This window comes from Equus przewalskii, chromosome 9 (genome assembly GCF_037783145.1).
Source record: "Equus przewalskii isolate Varuska chromosome 9, EquPr2, whole genome shotgun sequence".
NCBI lineage: Eukaryota > Metazoa > Chordata > Mammalia > Perissodactyla > Equidae > Equus > Equus przewalskii.
The window spans coordinates 23,007,114-23,028,840 of record NC_091839.1 but is presented as its reverse complement, the minus strand read 5'-3'; the positions used below and the strand labels follow the sequence as shown (position 1 = coordinate 23,028,840).

At 46.9% G+C, this 21,727-nt stretch overlaps 1 protein-coding gene across 3 annotated transcripts; it reads left to right on the top strand.

Moving 5' to 3' along the window:
- The first annotated feature begins 596 nt into the window (after nucleotides 1-596).
- Nucleotides 597-20,731, top strand: LOC103554717 (leukocyte immunoglobulin-like receptor subfamily A member 6). 3 transcript variants are annotated; one of them, XM_070558469.1, is made up of 13 exons: nucleotides 597-928; nucleotides 3,159-3,211; nucleotides 3,478-3,560; nucleotides 3,793-3,843; nucleotides 7,538-7,687; nucleotides 10,470-10,906; nucleotides 11,066-11,101; nucleotides 11,302-11,586; nucleotides 11,980-12,282; nucleotides 13,073-13,381; nucleotides 15,292-15,342; nucleotides 15,495-15,627; nucleotides 20,464-20,731. In XM_070558469.1, the coding sequence occupies exons 6-12, from the start codon at nucleotides 10,858-10,860 to the stop codon at nucleotides 15,590-15,592; spliced, it is 1,131 nt and encodes a 376-aa protein (XP_070414570.1). In that variant the 5' UTR covers nucleotides 597-928; nucleotides 3,159-3,211; nucleotides 3,478-3,560; nucleotides 3,793-3,843; nucleotides 7,538-7,687; nucleotides 10,470-10,857; the 3' UTR covers nucleotides 15,593-15,627; nucleotides 20,464-20,731. The 3 variants fall into 3 exon arrangements, with proteins under 3 accessions (XP_070414570.1, XP_070414573.1, XP_070414571.1); XM_070558472.1 differs by lacking the exons at nucleotides 3,159-3,211; nucleotides 7,538-7,687; nucleotides 20,464-20,731 and having other exon boundaries at nucleotides 638-928; nucleotides 15,495-17,080; XM_070558470.1 differs by lacking the exons at nucleotides 3,159-3,211; nucleotides 7,538-7,687; nucleotides 20,464-20,731 and having other exon boundaries at nucleotides 643-928; nucleotides 3,478-3,556; nucleotides 15,495-17,080.
- The last annotated feature ends 996 nt before the right edge of the window (nucleotides 20,732-21,727 follow it).

The window sequence follows — 21,727 nt, the reverse complement described above, 5'->3', positions numbered from 1 at the left end:
GCTCTCCTTATACTGGAGGGCACTTATCATGGGTCTGTCTGCCATCAAGCCTTGCTCATCACTCCAACTGCTCTGTACAATAAAGTGCATATTGGCAGTTTATTTCTCTCTCACAGAAATGTGGTCTCTGCGGAGTTTGGCCAGAGTTCATGTGGCAGCCCCATCATGTCTCCAGGGATGCAGGCTCTCTCCATCTGCTCCACAATTTTAGTTCACCAGCACTAAGGTCACCACTTGATGCAAGACAGCTGCTAGAGCTCCAGCCATTGCATATGTTTGCAGACTGGATTTCAAAGAAAGGTCACAAAGAGAAAAGGGCACCTCAGGCTTAAAATTGCCACCCTTTAAGCTGCCTTCCTGAGAATCTCACAGAAAAGTTTCCTTCCATCTCATTGGCACAGACTTGGTTACACAGCTGTACAGCACAGATCTTGGGGTTACGAAGTGTTGTCTATTGTTTCATGAGGCCCTGTGCCCAGCTAAACAGTGATGCTCTGATTTATGAGGATGTAGAGTGCAGGTGTTGCAGAGGCAACAGCAACCTCTGCATCATTTCCCTCCTGTCCCTCACAGGGAGGGAAAGTCTATTTCCTCATAATGGACCCTGAGATCCTGCTCTCATCTCTCACCCCTCCAGGGGCCCTCCCCAGACATGCCATCTCTGTTGAGCCAGGCTGTGTGATTTCCTGAGGGTGACCTGTGGCCATCGTGTGCCTGGACCTGTTGGCGCTGTCATTCCCCCTGGAGAAGGAGGGTAGCTCTGACTATAGGGGTGAGAATATCATGTCTCAACTTGGTCCACATGAGACAGAGGCCAGATTCCCCATCACCAGAGTGAGTGACGACACTGCTAGGCATTATTGCTGCTACTACCATGAAAGGCCCACCTGGTCTCAGCGCAGTGAGTTCCTGGAGCTGGTCATGACAGGTGAGGATGTCTCTGCTCTGCCTTCAGGTTTGCTCCCAGGTCCCTAGACCCTGTCCTCAGCTGTGTCCTCTGTCCACGGGCTCCCCTGCCCTCCTGCTAACCCCAAGCCCTCTGGCTCTCTCTCTACCCTCTGCACACATGTCCCTCTGCCCTCACACCTGGTTCAGGTCCCTGGAGCCCTGGCCCCATCTGGACACCACAATGGCCTGGACGCTCAGCCTCAGCACTGGGGTGGGTATCCCCTGCTGGGCTGGGTGGGGAGTGGACTTGCAAAGATTGGATGTTGGAGAAACTCCTTTCAAGGAAATGTGTCTTTCCTCTCAGGATGGTGTTAAATCACCTTTTCCACTGGATCAAAATCTACGGGGGCCCCAGGCAAAGTGTCCCCTGTGGTGTGGTCCACTTTCCACTGGGCAAGTCACATGGTCCAGGGGGGCCTGGGCTGGATGGTGCTTTGGGGAACCTTTGGGATGAGGCTGTCCCTGCCTCTGTGTGTGGTCAGTCTCTGTGACATCTTGGACTCAGGGTCCAGAGAAGAATTTTGCCATCCTCAGGGAGGGAAGATGGGAGGAAAGGAGAGGGGCATTCCCAATTTAAAGATGACTGCCTTCTCTCCCTTTTCTCTTTATTCTGTTGTGACTCAGACATCCCCTGGCTCAGATGCACAGTGTCCAGGGGTGGACCCCAACATCCAGGCCTAGGGGTACCCACCTGGTTTAGCCTGACCCTTTGACGCCCCCATTGACCTGAGGGAAATGTAGGGTGCACAGAGGCCCTGCTAGGTGGGGTCAGACTCCAGAACTCTGACCCTATAGCCGGGTGAAGTGGGTCCCATCCAACCTGTTTATCCATGGACCAGGGACCAGCCGCTTTGTGCTGATGTAGAGAGGGGTGTCCAGCCCCTCAGGTGAGTGGAAGCAGAGACAGTGCTGTCCCTGTGCCCCCTTGTCTTCCTGTCCTCCTTCTGGGGATTGTGGAGGGCATCATCTATACTTGATAGGTGAAGAGAAAGAGGCAAGGTGGGTGGACACTGCTGGGTGGCCAGGTGAGGGTCCAGGCTGAGCGGACAGACCGAGCAGCTCAGCTTCAGCCCTTCTCCTGCCCTGTCCACAGGAGCCCTGGAGAACTCAGCCCCCAACACTCAGTCCCCTCCGCAGCTGGGGACTTACAGACCTCACCTGGGGTGTGCACTACTAGGGGCTCTGCTGGGGAGTGGGCTGTGGGCGGTCCCTCAGCCCTGCCCTGATTGCAGCTGGGCCTGGGTTTTAGCAGGGTGAGGATGACATTCTCTGATCACTGCCCCCTACATCCTCCCAGCTCAGTGCATCAAGTCTGTCCTGGGACAGACAGAATGTGTGGACCCTTCGAGGAAGGGGTCTTCATGGGTGAGACCCAGAGAGAGTGACAGTGAGAGAGAGAGAAGACAGCATCGAGGGGAAGTGCGTGTGTGTATGTGTGTCTCAAGTCCATAACTATACATTGATATAGATATGTAGGTATGGTTTTAAAATATTATAGACTCTAAAGTCCACAATGATATAAATATATTTTGCATGAATCCTTAAGGGGATGCAGATCATGTATCATTCATCCTTTAAGGGGATGTTGCCTCAGCGTGGGGAAGTGGTCCTGACAGCAACTGGCCTGAGTCCCCACCCTCTCTGTCTTCCTGTCAGTGTGACAGGGGTTTAGTGGCCCCACTGTCTGGACCTCAGTTTGTCCATCTGTGTGAGTGGAGTCCTATCTCATCCTCTCCCTGTGCTATTTGCGTGGAAACTTCCAGGAGGAGGACAGCCCAGCATGAGGCCTCTCTGGACCCTCCCCCATCCTCCGCCTCTCTGCCCCCACATACATAATGGTCCTGGTCCTCTCTTGGCTTTATCAGTGTCTGTGAGGCTCATGGCTCTGACCACAGAGGGAGGTACTTCCCCATGTGCCTGCCCACTGAGATCTTAGCAGGACCTCCAGATCCTGGAGTTCATACAATCACCACCCTCATGAGAGGTCGGCTCCCAGGGACCCACTGGAACTGGGGATCCCAGCACAGACCCTGCCCCAGCTCATAAGCTCCCAGAGTCTGTTTCACTCAATCATCCAGGCCCCAGGGAACCTCAGATATTATGAAGGAGTAGGGTGGCCAAGGGAAGAGTGAGCAGAATCATCCTTCCTCTTAGGGGTGGAAACAAAGGGGCCATGCTGACTTCATCCCATTCCCACATCCTCTCCCGAGATGCTCAGATGCTGGTCTCTGAAGCTGTGAGTGGAGAGAATGGGAGAGCACAGGTGAACCAGGGGACAAAGGCGCTGGGGTGAGGTGGGAAGAGCAGAAGCAGCTCCACTCTCCTGTCTGGAGCTCAGGGACCCTGCAAGTCCCAGTCCCTCACCCAGAGCCAGGACAGCCAGCTCAGGGCTGGGAGCACATGAGGGCAGTATTCAAGCCAGGGGCCCCAGCCTCTGGCGCCTGCACTGAGGGGGCAGGGGTCCTGCTTTTTGCACTGGGCAGGGTGGATGCTCACTGGACAATGAAATCTCCTTGCACCTTCCTACAGCAGAAGCCCTGTCGCCTTCGGGGCATGAGAACCAGGAGTGGGGAGGTGCCCCTACATCCCTGAGCGGGGTTGATCAAAGGCAGGTCTGAATTTATAAGTTGTACCCAGCTCTCGGGTCCTCTTGTTGACTGTTTGTGGGACCTGGGGGGTGTGGACCCAGGGATCCTGGGGTGGAGGAGGGGCGGAAGGGACCAGGGGAGGCGGGGCCTGGATAATCCCAATGAAGGGAGAGTCTCGGGAGGGCTCAGGATGCGAAGTCAGCCTGAGAAGAGGGAGAGGCTGCCCCAGACATTCACAGCCTTTTCTGACTCCTAGGAACCCCCGTTGAAATCAGCCCCCTGACCACAGAAGTGGGCTCCCAGACAGGTAGGTCATCTGGGAATGTGCCCAGGGGAAGTGCTGGGTAGGGACAGGTCCTGGTGTCAAGTAGGGAAGGAGCTCCTGTCCCAGTGGTCCTGGGCTGGGCTGGGTCTTGTCCACTTGTCAGTGATCGCCCCATCCTTCTGCTTCCAGTGCCCACCTCCCAGAATTACACGGTGGTAAACTGTGTCCGCATGGGCCTGGCAGGTGTGGTCCTGCTGATCCTGGTGGTGATTCTGGCAAAAGCTTGGCACAGTCAGCGCAGGTCCCAACATGGACCACAGGGATGGAGACAAGAGGGTGACCACCAGAGAGATTAGACCCCAGGGCCCCAGGGATGGACATCCCCAAGGCTCTGAGGCTGACACTGGAGCCCAAGGAGACCCAGCGCCCACTGTGGGCTGGGAGTTCCATGGTGTGCCCCAGGCAGGCTGCCCCAGGGGACTCAGTCCCTGTGGTCAGAGGTGCATGGGGTGCAGCGTTGGTGTATCCCAGCTCCTCCTAGGTTTACCAGTCTCCAGTCTCCAGTCTTGGAGGGTTTGCCTCTGCATCCAACACTCATGATCACAGCCTCTGCCTCACTCCTTCCTGGGTCTCCCTTCCCTCCAAGACAGGATCCCGGTTCCCTCCAGCCTCTGCCTCCCTCTTCCTTTTCCTCCTTTTCCTGCCCATTTCAGAGGCTCCATGAAGCTCATTTGCTCAGTGTTTTCTCCTTGCCCTTTGGTGATGTCAGCATCTGGGGCTTCCCTTCCACATCTGAGCAGAATTCTCCATGTTGGAATTTCCCATGCCCTCCTCCTCCTGGAGCCCCACATTCCCAGTTGCCCCCTGGGAACCAGGAAATTGTCCCATAAGGCCCTAGCTCTCACTGACATCTGTCACCTGCCTTACCCAGGGAGGCCCCACACTGCACCTGCCCTGGACCTCCACACATCCCATTTCTCCTCTTCCTGGAGTGGGCTCTGCCCTTCTTGATCATCGTCTCCTTGTGTCCCCACTGTCTTGGATCAAAAGTCCAGGGAAGGAATGAGAGTCAAAACCACAGTGAGATGTCACCACATACTTGTTATGGTGGCTGTGATTAAAAATTAAAAAAAAGGGAAGTAATCAGAGTTGCAAAGATGTGGAGAAATCAAGCCGTTGTGCACTGTTGGTGGAGATGCAAGATGGTGCAACCACTGTGGAAAATGGTGTGACACTTGCTCAAAAATTAAATAGAGTTACCGTGTGGTCCAGCAATTCCACTTCTGGGTATGAAGGCAAAGAAATGAAAGCAGGGCCTTAAGCAGATATTCATATATTCGTGTCCACAGCGGCATTATTCACAATAGCCAACATAATCACAAGTCTCCTTAAATATGGAAGAAAGAAGCGGAATAATCAGTGTCAGAGTGATGCAACGTGAGAAGGACTCAGCTGGCCAGTGCTGGGTTTGAAGATGAGGAAGGGGCCACACGTCAAGCATGCAGGTGCCTCTAAGAAGGTGGAAAAGTCATGGGAACAGATTCTCCCCTCAAGTCTCCAGGGAGGAACGCAGCCCTGCAGACCCCTTGCCTTTAGCCCCATGAGACCCATTTCAGACTTCTGACACCCAGAGCTATAAGATGATGAATCTGTGTTGGCGTAAGCCTCCCCATTTGTATTAATTTGTTACAGCAGAGGAAGGAATTTCATACACTTGGAGTCCGACACTCTTGGTCTCAGGAGGCCCCCAAGCTTCTGGAAACTGACTCAGGTGCAGACCATTCCTTACAAACTCTGACCTCACCCCCTGACATTTCATCCAAAACCTCTGACCAGGAGCATCCTGAAGCCCAGCCTGGCACACATTCGGCCCCAGAGTCTGGAGGACGGGCTTTGTCTTTGAGGCAGTGCTGAGGGGAGTGGGTTGTACCCAGTGCTTGGAGCCCAGTGTGGCCGGGATGCAGGATAAAGGATGAGTTTCCCCACTCTCACTGAACATTCCCTGTGAGGCAGGGCTGAGCAGGATGGTTCTCCCATGTCCACTTCCCTTTTCTCAGCACAGACAAGTGACAGGTGAGGGGAGGGTCACTTTGCTTTGACTCAAGGCTTCTCTCAGGACCTGTGCCTCTCTGCTCATCTGACTCTGTGTCAGTCTCTCTCAGTGAGTGACAGGGGATCTTTCAGCACGAGAGCTGCCTGCAAGGACCCCCTGCATCCCACTCAGAGTAGGGAGCGTCCTCACTGTAATTTTTGGCATCCAGCTTCCCAAACATGGCCATCGAAGGCTCTTCCAGCTTCCTGCTGTGCTTTTTGAGATGAATCCACTGATGATTTGAGCTCTGTCTTGCTGTCTGGATTAAAATGGGTTCCCAGGCTCTTCTTGTGTTCCTCCTGCGCTGGACCAGGAATCCAACTTCTCTCCAGGAGTTCTTGGGTTCCTTTTGGTGGGGAACAATATTAGAAAACAAGATCTGGTGGTTATGTGAACTCAAGGCTACTGGGATTTTGTTCTTTATGGACCGCTTAATATTCAGGGAGGATGCAAAGTGTGAATTCACATAGACATTTCCAACCCTAGTTAACACCACAGAGTTTATTAGCTTTTTGTGTTATTCTTGTATCACTTATATTTCAAACCCCAATTCCTAATAAATTAACATGGTGACTTTTTTCTCTTTACCCTGTGACTCTGTTGTGAATTGGATATAAGCTTATCTTTGTTTTTATTCCTTTATATTCATGTTAGGGTGTGTTTTTCCCATCTTTTGTAATTTAATTATGTGTTTTGGAATAAGTAGAATAGTTACAGGTTTCAGAAGTTAAAACTACATAAAATGGCACCTTCAGAGATGATCCACTTCATCATATTCCCTTCTCCCTGTGCCTTCACATATTGGAAGTAACTGTTTTTGTTAGTTTCTGGTTTTCAGAATGAAAAAAATGTGAAAAATAAATAAACATATACATGATCTTATTTAGCTACTTTCTTAGAAACAAGTAACACATTCTATATATTGTTCTGCATCTTGCTTTCCATCTTTCCAGTTTTCTGTTGCTCCTGTAACAAATTACCACAAACAGTGTTGAAAACAACACATTCGTGATCCTACAGTCCATAACTTAGAAGTCTGACACGGGTCCCATTGGGCTAAATCCCAGGTGTCTGCAGGGCTGGGCTGTTTTCCGGAGGCTCCGGGGGTGAATCCATCCCCTTGCCTTTCCCAGTGTCTACAATTCACCCACATTCCTCAGCTCAGGGCCCTTCCTCCATCTTCAAAGCCAACAAAGGGGGCAAAGTTCTCAGGCTGCTCCTCACTGACCCCGTTTCCATCATCACTCCTCTCCTCTGCCCCTCCCCTCCTGCCTCCCCCTTCCACTTTCAAGGAGCCTGGTGATTACATTAGGGCTCACCTGGAGGATCCAAGGTCATCTCTCCATCTCAAGGTCCTTAATTCAGCCACATCTGGCAAGTCTCTTTTGCCAAGTTAGTAAATTATTCACAGACTCTGGAGGTTAGGATGTGGGATCTTTGTGGGGCTGTCATCCAGCTCACACACCACACATTGTGGAAGTCACGGCACAGCAGCTCACATACATCCTCTGCACTGTGTTTATGCCTGTTTGGTCCCCCAGATGCTTCAAAATAGTTTCCTTGCTTTGCTTTTTACAAATGAAGTTTTGATGACGCATATTGTACAAATGTCGCTCCATTTGTCATCGTATGTCTCCAAGACAGATTCCTAGAGAGAAGATTGCTGTGCCAGAGTTTTACGGACAACGCAATCTAGTGGATTTTATGAAACAGGTGTCGTGCCATTTTTCAGTCCTGTCAGCCACATGGAGGAAGAGTGACTGCTTCCCTACGTCCTTCCGGGAGTATTCGTGGGCAAGTGTTGGAAATGTCGCAACCTGATAGAAAAGAAACGATTTCTCAGTGCACCTTTCACCTGAAGTTCTCTTGTTATGAATGAGCTGAGCATCTGTTTACATGAGTGAACATCATCTGCACGTACTTGATACGAATTTGCAGTTGATATATTTTTATTTGCTTCAGATTTTGCTTTTGGTAACAGTTTTATTGAGGCATAACTCACATACTATACAATTCACCCTCTTTAATGTGTGCAATTCAATTGTTTTTTTCTTTTTAATATATTCGCAGAATTGTGTAGCTATCGCCACAGTCAATTGTAGGACATTTTCAATACTCTAAAGGAAACCCCATAGCCATTGGCAGTCTTTTTACTACTTTCCCCTTTACCCCAGTCTTAGGTAACTACTAATCTTTCTGTCTGTATGGATTTGCATATTCTTTTTTTTCTTTTTTTTGAGGAAGATCAGCTCTGAGCTAACATCCGCTGCCAATCCTCCTCTTTTTGCTGAGGAAGACTGGCCCTGAGCTAACATCCGTGCCCATCTTCCTCTACTTTATGCGTGGGATGCCTGCCACAGCATGGCTTGATGAGCGATGCCATGTCCACACCCAGGATCCGAACTGGCCGACCCCAGGCTGGGAAAGCGGAAGGCGCGAACTTAACTGCTGCGCCACCCCGCTGGCCCCGGATTTGCATATTCTTGACATTTCGTGTAAATGGAACCACACAGCAAGTGGTCTTTTGTTACTGGCTCCTATCGCTTAGTATCAAGTTTTCAGGGTTCTTCTATGCTATAACATGTATCAGTACTTCATTCTCTTTTGTTGCCAAATATCATTCCGCAGTATGGATACACCACGTTTTATTTATCTGTTCATATATTTTTTGTCCATCATTTTAATAGGTAATAGGTTTTTGCCCATTATTTTTCTTTTCTAATTTACTATATTGGATAAATTAACCCTTTCATGTAAGTAAACTTTTTTGTAATATATGTTTACGTATAACACATTATACTTGAGTGTCTACTCTTTATTTAATTTATTTTTTATTATTACTTTTTTATTTTTTTAAATATTGGCACCTGAGCTAACAACCATTGCCACTATTCTTTTTTTTTTCTGTTTTTTTTTCCCTCCCCAAATCCCACAAGTACATAGTTGAGTATTTTTAGTTGTGGGTTCTTCTAGTTGTGGCATGTGGGACGACATCTCAACACGGCCTGATGAGCAGTGCCATGTCCACGCCCAGGATTTGAACCAGTGAAACCCTAGTCTGCCGAAGCGGAGGTACAAACTTAACCACTTGGCCATGGGGCCTGCCTCTGGTCTTATTTTTATCAGCAAGAAAATGATGGCTTGTTTTTTGGACTCAAGTTTTCTCCCCAATCAGAAGAAAGGAGCTCAATTTTGGACACGGCTCCACATCTGAGGATGAGCTATTCCATTCCCCAGCATGAACAGACTTCAGACTCACAGGCAGCCACAGTGCCCTTTCTCTGCTCTGGAAGATATTCCTACTGCACGTACGCATCGTCTCAGTGCAGACGACCCTTAGCTGGTCCCAGAACAGCATCGGCCACCCGGCTTTAGCTGTTGATCACCACTGGGCATTTCTCATCCACTTCTGGCACTTTCATTTCTCTCTCTTTCTCTGACCATGGCCACGTCCTTTGCAAGCATCTTATCCAGAACTTCTCTGTGTTTGGAGCTAAGGGGGGAGCTCTGAACATGGGCTCGATTGTCCATCTCGACTGGACGTCTGACACCACAGTCAGTTCTTTTTAAAAAATTTATTGTGCTGAGTGCACTTCACATGAGATCCGCCCTCCTAACAAAGTCTTACGTGTGCAGTACAGTCTTGTTAGCTGTAGGCACAGTGTTGTACAGCGGTTCCCTAGAACTTACTCATCTTGCGTAACTGAAACTTTATGCCCATTGCACAATTGATCTCCATTGCCCTCTCCTCTCAGCCTCTGCCTACCACCATTCTACTCTCTGCATCTGTGACTTTGACTGTTTTAGATACTTCTAAAAGTGGAATCCTGCAGTATTCGTCCTTCTGTGTTGGGCTTATTTCACTTAGCATAATATCCTCCAGGTTCATCCATGTTGTCACAAATGGCAGGATTTCCCTTTTCTTGAGGCTGATTAATATTCCATTGTGTGTATACGCGTGTGTGTGTGTATACACCACGTTTTCTTTATCCATCCCTCTGTTGTTGGGCATTTAGGTTGTTTGGTAAATGAAGTTACAGTGAAGGAACACAGGAGTGCTAATTTCCCTCTGGGATCCTGATTCAGTCCTTTGGGATCACTATCCAGGAACAGGATGCTGGATTACATGGTAGTTCTATTTCGAATACTTGGAGGGAGCTCCATGCTGTTTTCCACAGGAGCTGAACAATTTTGCATTCCCACCAACAGTGTACAAGGGTTCCAGTTTTTCCACATCCTCGTCAACACTTCTTCTCTCTCTTTTTTTTTTTTTGTTAAGTAATAGCCATCCTAATAGATGTGAGTGGTATCTTATTGTGGTTTTGATTTGCATGTTCCTGATGATTAGGGACATTGAACACATGGTCAGTTTTTAAGGTGACCCCTATACAGATGGGTACTAGGTTTTTATGTTTTGTAACATACAGCTCATATTTCCCTCCTGTTACACATTTTCATATTTCCTTGTATTTCTCTATTTCGAATAGGTAACTAATGATGAAATTAGTCACCGAAAGTCTGTCTTTTGGTAATCTGACCTCTGCCAGGAGTGTGACTATATCACTCTGATTCACAGATGGCCATTCAGGACCCGGAACAGCAGATGTTTGAAGGAAGGAAAGAAATCCCCATATATGGAAGTCCTGAGAAGGGGCATGATGTTCCCTCAGGCACACCCAGCTCTTAGGTGGACAATGAGGACAACTCAGGATTGCAAACTGGGTCCCCACCCTCTCTCTCCAGGAAGGCAGTCACGCCTGGTCGGCACAAGCTTGGGGTCCAGGTGACACCTTGGATTGGGTCTCAGTTGTCCACAGGGAAGCAGGCGCCCTCTGGAGCCACGAGCAGAAACTGTTCCCCTTCCTGCAAGCCAGCTGGTGGGAAAGCCTCGAACTGCCCACATCCTGTAGGTCTGTCTGTTCTGCCAGGTTCTGTGTCTTTGTCCATCTGCCCAGCCTTGTCCAATGGGAGGCAGCATCATGACCATCACCTCTACAGCCCTTCTCTGTCTCGGTGAGTTTTGGGGAAGAGAGGGATAAACACCCGTGTGGGAGGGGGGTGCCCTCTCACTACCAAGCTGTCATCTCTTGGAAGACCCCATGAACTTGGGAGGCTCAGGGCAGGTGGGGATGTGCTCAGGATTCAGTGGCCTCTCACCGAGATCTCTTTCAGGGCTGTGTCTGGGCCACAGGACTCAAATGCATGCAGGTGAGTCCATCCCCAGGTGTCCCAGGATCTGCCTCCACCTTGGGGACAATGTGAGCCCCTGCACCCGGGCATCTGGAGGGTTGAGAAGAGGAATTCTAAACTGATCAATGGGGCACATGTGTGAGGGACCCAAGGGCTGAGAGTTAGGGGAAACTGAGGCACAGAGAATACATGGACTGTGACCTCTGTCTCTCCTCTAGAGACTCTGCTCAAACCCATCATCTGGGCGGAGCCCAGCTCTGTCGTCACTCACGGGAGGCCCGTGAGCATCTGGTGTCAGGGATCTCGGAAAGCCAGGCAGTACTACCTGTACCAAGAGGGGGTCAGGGAGCCCTCGAGAAGTGAGTTTCCACTGGGACCCGGTGACAAGGTCAAGTTCTCCATCTTGCACATGACCAACCACCTTGCTGGGAGCTACCACTGCTCGTATCGCAGCAGAAAAAGCTGGTCGGTTCCCAGCGAGACTCTGGACTTGGTGGTCACAGGTGAGCCGTGCCTTGGGAAGGACCTCCCTTCTACAGCCCAGCCTTGTTGACTATCTGGGGCTGCTGGTCCCCTTGCCCCGCTTTTTTATTATAGTAAGAACATTTAACGTGAGATTGACCCTCTTGGTAAATTTTTAAGTGCACAATATAGTATGGTTAGCTACCGGCACAACGTTGTATAGCAGATCTCTAGAACGTAATCGTCTTGCAAAACTGAAACTCTGTACCCCTTGAACTTCTCATGTCGCCCTCCTCCCAGCCCCTGGCAACCACCATTTGCTTCTACGAATCTGACTATTTTAGTTTCATCATTTAAGTGAGACCATGCCTCTCTTGGCATGATGTCCTCAAGTGCCCTCTCCCCTGTACCACCTCTGCCTCGTTCTCTCCCAGGAATGTTCAACAGACCCACCCTCTCAGCCCTGCCGAGCCCTGTGGTGACCTCAGGAGACAGCGTGACCCTCCAGTGTGGCTCACAGCAGGGATTTGACAGGTTCATTCTGTGTGACGAAAGAGGAGAACACAACCCTGGACGCCTGAACTCACAGCGCCAAGCTGACGGGTGGTCCCAGGTCCTCTCCACTGTGGGCCCTGTGAGCCCAGGTCACAGGTGGGCGTACAGGTGCTACGGTTATTTCTCGACTTCTCCCTATGTGTGGTCTTCCTCCAGCGACATCCTGGAACTCCTGATCTCAGGTGAGAAATTCACAGCATTGCCCCTGAACACCCTGGGTCTCCAGACAGATAGAGAGGAGCCTTGTCTCAGGTGGATCATCAGGTAGGATGAAGTTGGGATGAGAGAAGTCAGGACTCTGGGAGCCAGAGACACAGAAGCGTCAGAAGTCCGGAGGCCCAGGGGAGAGGGACATGTGTCGGGGAGCCTGACCCTCTTGGAAATCATGAACACCTTTTCTCCCAGGTGTGTCTAGGAAACCGTTCCTCTCAGGTCTGCCAGGTCCTGTGGTGGGCCCTGGAGAGAAATTGACCCTCCAGTGTTGCTCTGATGTCGGCTATGACAGATTCGCTCTCTTCAAGGAGTGGGGACATGACCTCCCCCAGGCCCGTGGCCAGTGGCCCCAGGCTGGGCTCCCTCAGGCCGACTTCCCCCTGGGCCAAGTAAGCAGCTCCCACGGGGGCCGGTACAGATGCTATGGGAGACACAATCTCTCCTCGGAGTGGTCAGCCCCCAGTGACCCCCTGGACATCCTGGTGGCAGGCGAGGAGCCTCACCCCATCCCACACTTCTGTTTTTCCTGGGTCTCAGAGTGGCATCTTGGGGTCTTCTTGGGAATGGAGGGTGGTGAGCACAATCAATGAGACACAAGGATGGCATGGGATGAGGAATCTGAAGATCTTAGGACAAATGGGAACAGTAGGAGAATGAAAGCCCTTGAGTTGAGGGCTTGAGAGGAATCACAGTTCAGGTCAAAGGACCGGGGGACAAAGATGGAGTTTTCCCCTAACACCATGGACTTCTCTCTCCTAGACTTGTTTCCTCACGAAGAAGCTCCCACTCTGTCAGCCCACCCAGGCCCCACCGTGGCCCCAGGAGAGAACGTGACACTGCGGTGTCAGACCAGGAGGTTGTTTGACACGTTCTATCTGTCCAAGAAAGGGAAAACCTGTCCCCCACTGTACCTCAGGTCTCAGTACCAAGATGGGAAGTTTCAGGCAAGCTTTCTCATGAACCCTGTGACCCTGGACCACGGGGGGACTTATAGGTGCTACGGGTCACTCAACAGCACTCCCTTCCTGTTGTCACATCCCAGTGACCCCTTGGAGCTCGTGGTCACAGGTGAGGAGCTGTCCATGGCCTTCTTCCTTCTCCATCTCATCCCATCTGTCATGCTGTCTGGATAATCCCACAGCCTATGACTTTCTCCTGTGCACCATGTCTTTCCCACCTCTGCCGTCCTCCAAGTCCAGGCCCCAACACCTCCTGCTGGGCTCCTATTCCCACATGTGGAGTGCACCATTGCCGAAAAATCCGAAGTGGTCTTTATTCTTCCTCTTCTTTAATGGCGATGCATTGATGTGGTACAAACCTGAAACTGTCCACAAATATTGTACAGAAAGAGTACATCACCTTTCAGTCTCTGTTACCATTTGCCCGTCCCACAGCCCCCTCCCTTAAAGTCAACCACTGACCATATTCTTCTATCTTTTCCCCAAATATTCAGGAAAATCCTATAAACATATCTTCCGTCAACACCTTATAAACAGTTCTGAACTCTTCTATTTTAAAAAAATGGACTATTGCATTCTAAAGAATCATCTGCTATCAGCATATACAAATTCATTTTAGACTTTTTAATGGCTGTATAGTATTCCCTTGATTGAAAGTATCAGCATGTATTTATCCAATGTCCTGTAATTTGGCATTTTGTTTATTTCCAGACTTTTGCTATTTCAAACCATCCTGTGATGAATATACTTGTACCAACCTAATGCGCAGGGATATGTGGAAAGAATTACTCCTTATGTCTTGGTTAAACTTTTACAATAGGATAGTCTAGGCAAAGGACACAGACATTTACTATGTGATGAATATTGGCAATCTCTCTTCACATGCCTTGCTCCTTTTCACCGTTCAGGTTTTGATTTAAGATCCTCCTCCAAATAAAATCGTAGCTGGTGATCCTATTCAAATAGGTCCTATCCTTTTATCACTTACTATAATTTTTCAAGGTGTTTTAACCAATCCTAACGGTACTATACATTTTTCCACTTATAGATCTAACTTATCTGTTATACTTTTTGCTGCTTAATAATTGGTATCCCCTACCAGATAATATATTCTTTGAAAGTAGAGGTTGGATAATTATCCTTTATCATCTTTACCAACACACATGTGTGCCTGTGCGTGCACACATGCACATGCATGTTTATGTGTATATGTGTATATACACATACATTCTCTCTCTAAATACATACATATGTTTTCTATCTATATGTCTATATATTTAGATATAAATATAGCTAATAAGTAAAATATATATAATATACATAGTATAAATACATTATGTAATGTATACACATATTTTACATGAATATATATCATATATAATACATGTATATAGCATCCAATTGCGCATAAATCTATATCTACATATTGTATGTGTATCTAGATAGTCCATAAATATTTGGAAAATGAATGAATGAATGAATGAATGAATGAAGTAGCACAAGAAAACCAGTTGAAGGTTCTTAATGCAGACACAGGAGTGGGGGTGAACTGGCCGAGGCTGGGCAAAGACTGGCAGCCCCAGGCCTCCACTCCTTTGTGTTCCCGACCCTCAGGAGCCCCTGGGCCCGAACCTCTCATCCATGGATCCAGGATTCTCAGCTGAGGATTAACTCAGGACTCTCCTTTCCAGGAGACTAAGCTTAGCTTGGGCTATTGCTCCAGACTGAGAAGACAGCAAGAAAGAAAGAAACTTCAAGAGTTTCAAACTTGTTCCCTCTCAGCTTGTGGCATGGGGTGTGCACAAACACTTTTAGGGTTATCAAGACCCCAAAACTAATTCTAAATCTGAAGAAATCAGATACAATAGGGTTGTCACCTCACCTACATGTGCAGAAGGGGTCATTGTGAGAGCACAGGAAAATGCTGACTTGAGTAGGGAGATTTAATGATGCAGATCTCGGGGGAATGCTGCTGAGAGGCTTTCAGCTCCTCACCCTCTCTGCTTTCCTGATTCTCAGGGGCTCCTATTCCTGTCACCCCCTCAGTGCAGACCCAAGACCCCACGAGTGGTAAGTAACCTAACCTGTTCAGCTTGGGGAGCAGGGTGCAGACAGGGTACATAATTGGTTCAATAAGAGTGGGATCTAAACCTTCACTCTGGCGGCTGTGTGGAGTGTGACCTGCCCCGTCTTCCTTGACTTCTTTCTCCCATTGTCCCCAGGCCCCCAACTCCCAGATTACACAGTGGAGAATCTCATCCGCTTGGGTCTGTCTGGATTGATCCTGGTGGTGTTGGGGCTGTTGCTATTTGAGGCGTGACACTGTCAGAGAAGGTCCCCAGGCAAAAGCAAGAGGTAAACTGAGGATGGAGCTGTGCACACTCTTCGGGGTTTGTAGAACCTTAGGACAAAATGATGCAAGGTTGTGATGACAAAGAAGGTTCTGGAGAGCTGAAGGTACGAGACAGTGAACCCTGTGTGAGGACCTAAAGGCAACGAAGCAGTATTGTTGGCAACTGGCAATGATGGAGGCTGGGAATGCTCCTCTGAGAAGTCTGCTCCACCATGAGTCTTGCCCCTCACCATGCTGTCTCATCAGTGTCTGGCTTCTCTTATTCCCCGACCTTGAAGACACAACACCACGCCTACAGGAAGAGTTTGTGTCCATAACTCCACTGTGTCTCATGCTCTGTTCCGCCATTGTGTATCACAGATGTCTTCTTTATAGCATCCATGTTCCCTTATATGAGTTGCTGAGTCTCTGTGCCTCCAGCTCTGAGTGCAGAGACTCAGCTAATGTGGTTGAGTAACTGATTGAATGGGCTACAATTTATGTCCAGCCGGGAAGGTACAAGCCCAGAATGACACCCCAACACCCCGTCTGGATTCTGTAGGCTCCTCTCTCTTCACCAGATGTTTCCCTGGGGGCTGCTCCCACAGCATCCACACCTGGAATCAGCAATCTCTTGTGCGACCTCCTGCAAGTAACAGCCCATCTGTGAGCCTCTGTTGCCTTCCTGTGTCACTGGTAGTGATGGTGGCTCCTTCAGGGCTGTGGCACCAATTAAGTGAGACTGTGAATTCCAAGGTGGTAGATGCAAGTTTGTTGTTTGTTTGTTTTAATCTCAAATCAATTGTTGGAGAGGGGACAGAGCGAGTAGAATCTCACAGACTGCTGAGATGTATACAACTTGCTTCAGCCAATTTGGGGAATAGTCTAGAATTATCTGATGAAGAGATGCACACCTATGACCAAGCAGTCTCACACCTAAGGAGGCTCCCTAGGGAAATCTGTGCTCACGTGCCCAAGAATATAGGCTCTGGACACGGGAGAGGAGCATTCTTCCCATTAGCCAAAAACAGTAAACAACAAAATTCCATCAGTTGAAGAATGAATAATGTTTTTGTTTTACTTTTATACAATGGCATGTTAAACAGCAGTTAAAAATGAATAAATCAGTACTACAAACAAAAATACAGATCAATCCTGCAAACATAATGGTGAGTGAAAGAAGGAAGCCAAAAAGAATGTGTGCAATATTATCGCACTGCTAAAAACAGGCAACACAAATGATTTAGAGAGGCAAAAACTATGAAAAGGGGGTGAAGTGATTAACTTAAAATCACGACGATGTTACCTACACACATAATGAAGGAAACTCAAGAAGATTCTGGAATGCTGGTCATGTTCTTTTTGACTTGCCTTTGGTTATACCTATGTTTGATCTTGATTATTATTAGTAGTTAATTTTGCTTAATGCTCTTTCTGTACATTTTAGTCTTCTCAATAAAAAATGCAATAAATTATAGAGAAGTCTCAGCATAACTTCAGGGTGTAAAGTAGGGTATTATCACAATAGAAATTATTGCTGGAAACCACATGGAAATAGCAGAATGTCTGAAACCTCAACCCAAGTTCAGGTCTAGAGAGGCATCCAGTGTCCCGGACCCTTAACACCACATAGGATGGACTTGCATAGGTTGGACTTCTGACCTTTAACCCTCATAAGAAGGGTCAGTCTTACACGGTGATCACGTACTTCACGTCTGATGCTCTATTTTATTTTAAAACTTCTTTGTTAAAATTATCCATTTGCTCTGTTTAACAAATAAAATACAACATTTTTAAATATTTTTAATAATAAATAAAATACAATATAATTTTTAATAAATAAAATACAAAATTTTTAAATTGGTAAATAAGCCTGAGCTGTAAAGAAAAAATAGGCACAATAACCAACTACAATATGTAGCTAAAACTCGAATTATAAAAACTAGAATAATTAGCTTAGAAAGTTGTATACACAACTCTGAAGGAAATATTATTCATAAGATAGAAGAAACTACAAAAATGATGCACAGAAAAATAAAATAATTGAAAATGTGAAATAGTTTGTAATAGGGTAACAACTGGAAATATTTCAGAATATTTATTTTTGTTATCGAGGCATAATTGACTGTTAAAAATTGTATAGTGTCAAGTGCCACATAATGATGTTTTGATCAGCAACGAGCCACATATAGGATGGTAGTCCCGTAAGATTAGTGCCATAGAACCTAGGTGTGTAGTAGGCTCTACCATCTAGGTTTGTGTAAGTGCACTCTACGATGTTCACACAACAAAATCACCTAACCATGCATTTCTCAGAACATATTTCTGTCATTAAGCAACACATGACTGTCTACTTAAAGTGTACAGTTTGATGATTTGATATACATATACACTGAAAACAATAACCACAATTAAGCTAATTAACATATCCATCACCTCTGATAGTTACCACTATTTCTTCTCTCTCTTTCTTGTTTTTTTGGTGAGAATATTAAGATCTACCCTTTTACGTGATGCTCTGTTTTTTTTTTTAATTAAGATTATGATAGTTAACAACCTTGTGAAATTACAGTTGTACATCATTATTAGTCATGTTGTAGGTGTACCACTTCACCCCTAGTGCTCCTTTCCCCTGGTAACCACCGATCAGTTCTCTTTGTCTATATGTTAGCTACCACCTATGAGTGGAGTCATACAGAGTTTGTCTTTCTCTGTCTGGCTTATTTCACTCAACATAATACCGTCAAGGTCTATCCATGTTGTTGTGAATGGGACAACTTTGTCCTTTTTTATGGCTGAGTAGTATTCCATTGTATATATATACCATATCTTCTTTATGTGATGCTCTGTTTTAAATCCAAGCTCCATTACTTACTCTGAGTGGGACTATGAAAAAGATACTTAAATCATGAGTGCCTCACATTCAACACCTGTAACACTGGGATGGTAGGAGTGCCAACCTTATTCGCTGAAAAGTTCCAAAAAGATGAAGTATCAAAATTACTAAGAAGAGGAGTCGGCATCCTTTCTCTGTAACAGGCCACATGGTAAACAGTTTAGGCTTTGTGGGCCATATGGTCTCTGTTGCAACTATGCATCTCTGCCATCTTAGTGTAAAAGCAACCATAGCGACTATGTAACTGAATGCGTGTCACTACGTTCTGATAACATTTTATTTATAAAAGTGGGTAAGGGACTAGATTTGGCCCATTGGTCATAGTTTGCTGATCCTTGACTTAAGGAGTAGATCCTGGCATATATGACTTTTGTTCAAAATATATTAGCTATCACCATTACCACCATCAAAATCAGCATTTTCATTATCACCACCACCACCAACCACAACAACATCAAAATTATCACCAGCATCATCATCACCATCACCATCAGCATTAATGTTATCACCATCTTCGTCATTACCACCATCGTCATCATCAATATTGTCACCATCGTTGTCATCATCACCAGCATCAATATTATCATCATGCCTTAACTATGACATGACATAATGAACCTTTGTTCAAATAAAAAAGATATAAATCTCCAACGTTTCCCTCTCTCCAGGCTGGGAGTAAATTCAAACCCAGACATATCCTGAAGGAGAAGTAAAACTCTCTCTCTTCCCGTCTAAGTTCAGCAGCTCTTTCTAAACGGGAGATAAAACAGACAATATCCTTAGGTTTTGCGAAATATTGAAAAGACCATAATAAAACATTGCTGGAATAAATACTTCAAGGCCTATTCGTAGTATTTTGTGGGGTTAAGACGAGAGACACTGCAGGGGTACTGAATGTTTTCTACTGCTTTCGAGCTTTTCTCAATCAAGCAGAACCTGCTGTGCTAGGTCAGAGGCAGCATGAAGTACCCCAGGAGCCCCGGAGAGAACTCAAAGCCTGGGGGGTTATTCAGAGAAGGCTTCCTGGAGGAAGCGATGCCTAAGCAAGGGCTTGGAAAATCAGTAGGAGTTTTCCAGTAGATGGAGAAGACAAGCTTCATAAGAAGCAGTGTATGCAAAGAATCAGATTGCTGCAATAACGAACAGGGTAAGAGAAGTGCAAATATTTTAATGTGGTCGCAGTGAGTGAGATACAAGAGAAAATAATGAGAGCTGTGAGTTGGCAAGGAGAGACTTGGAGGTGCACTGAGAAGCTCAGACGATCCTGTATACAGGGAATGGGCCAGGTTCAAGTGGAGAACTCGCAAATTTGAAGATCAATAGCACCATTCATTACTTCAAATTCAGATCTGAACATAAGGGATACTTTGATGTTTCCAATGTGGTGGCGACTTCTCAGATAACAGCTGATGACTGACCACACTACTGAAGCTCCAGAATCCTGTCCCGTGTCAGGAGCCATGGAGAGGTGGTCAAGCAAAGAGCTGGAGAGACTGGAGGGGGTGTCTGGAGCAAAGCCAAATATAGCTGCTCCCACCTCCTTTGAAGCCATGCTGGGAAGTGGGAAATCTGCACACTAAATCCTTAAAACGTGAACAAAATCTCTGATTCCAAGGGAACTCTACACCTGATATGAGGATCTCAGAGCAGTGCTTAGGAATTCTTGAGGTTTTCCAACGGATTCTACAACTGGATCACGTAATGAGAGAGGATGCGGAGAAAGAGAGAGAGGTCTTGATGACCCTACTCCTGCTGAGAGGAGGAGCAAGAGAAGCACATACATAATGGAGATGCATCATCTACGTGTGTATCTGGAAGGGGTGAGGGAGAGGGAGACAGAGACAGAGACAGAGACAGAGATTAACCAAGTGAGAAGTGAGCTCCTCACATCCAACATCCTGTCCCCCTCCATATCATCTGCATAATAGGTCCTGAGTCTCCTTCTCCTCTTCATTCTCCATAGGATCCGTGTCTTGGGGGAATTCTGGATCCCGCCCGGCAGAGGGGAACAACAGCAATATTGCTTCTCTGTCACGTGCTTAAGGGTGGAGGAATTTGACCCTTTGGATACATGGACCTGATATCTGGCCTGCCAAATACTGCTCCAGACATCTGGTGGTTTGGCACCCATTTCTCCTGGGTGACTGAATGCAGAGGGGTTGTGGTGGTAATAAATCTAATGAAACAGCCACAACCTTTAATATGCACAGAATAAAATCTAAATCAAAGGAGCCAATCTGTCCTCTAAAAACCTGGAGATACTTAGTGCTTTGGAAACACTGCATGTGTGGAGTGTGAAAATGACACAGGGAGAGAATAGATCAATTGATGAAAAGTATTTTTATGGAAAACTGAACCCCCTTGCTCTTCTACACCCGAAATACAATCTAAAAACTTGGAGTGCCTTCCTTTGAAAACATGGAAAGCTCAAAAACAAACTCTTCCCCCTATTGTGTTTTAGTTAGTCCTATTGTAACATCTGCTTGATCATTTGGTTAACCCAACCAGTAACTGGGGATGCAATGAGCACCTCATAAATAAGGAAATATGGATTTAAAGCAGAGGATTTCATTGTCCAGGGGCCAATAGCCTTCAACCGAAGGAGTTTGAAATGAAGTCTGGATAACAGCAAATACAAGATTAAATGTACCCTCACGCTTGTAAATTGGGAGTAAGATCATCAATCTGGACTTTGGGGTTTAGCTCATTGTCCATTGGGTCCAGTGCAGTTAAACAATGCTTGGGGATCAGGCATAAGATTTATTCTGTTCTGAGATAAATCTCTTCTCAGTCCCTCTGAATTGATAGTCTGAAGCAAGGAAATGAGGATGTTATGCACAGAGCAGAGAAAGCCAGATTTTAGCACATGCTCAGAATGACCCAACCAATGGTAAAGTTGATCTATTATAGAAAATATTCCACTTGCTGGCATTTTGGGATCCCCCATGTATCAACAGGCTCCCCAATTGATCAATCTTAACTAAACCTAATCAGAACATGAACCTCGCCCTGGAGATGCTACTTGGAGTTAGACTTGGGAACATCTTTCCCAATGTCACAGGCCATGTAATTGTAAATGAAACATGGGCTCATATAAGTTCCTGAATACTCGTGCCCCCAAGTTACAATGGAGGTTAACCATGTATTCCAATTAAGTAGTGTTTTGAGTGTCTCACAAAGGCTTGATTCTCGAATGAAACCCATTCAGGAATCAATTAGACTTAAAC

Bases quoted from the DNA above. Each gene is read 5' to 3' on its own strand.
- LOC103554717 (XM_070558469.1), top strand. From the start codon at position 10,858: ATGGGAGGCAGCATCATGACCATCACCTCTACAGCCCTTCTCTGTCTC. The intron at 11,587-11,979 runs GTGAGCCGTGCC...GTTCTCTCCCAG, and splicing joins TCTGGACTTGGTGGTCACAG to GAATGTTCAACAGACCCACC. The intron at 12,283-13,072 runs GTGAGAAATTCA...TCTCTCTCCTAG, and splicing joins CCTGGAACTCCTGATCTCAG to ACTTGTTTCCTCACGAAGAA.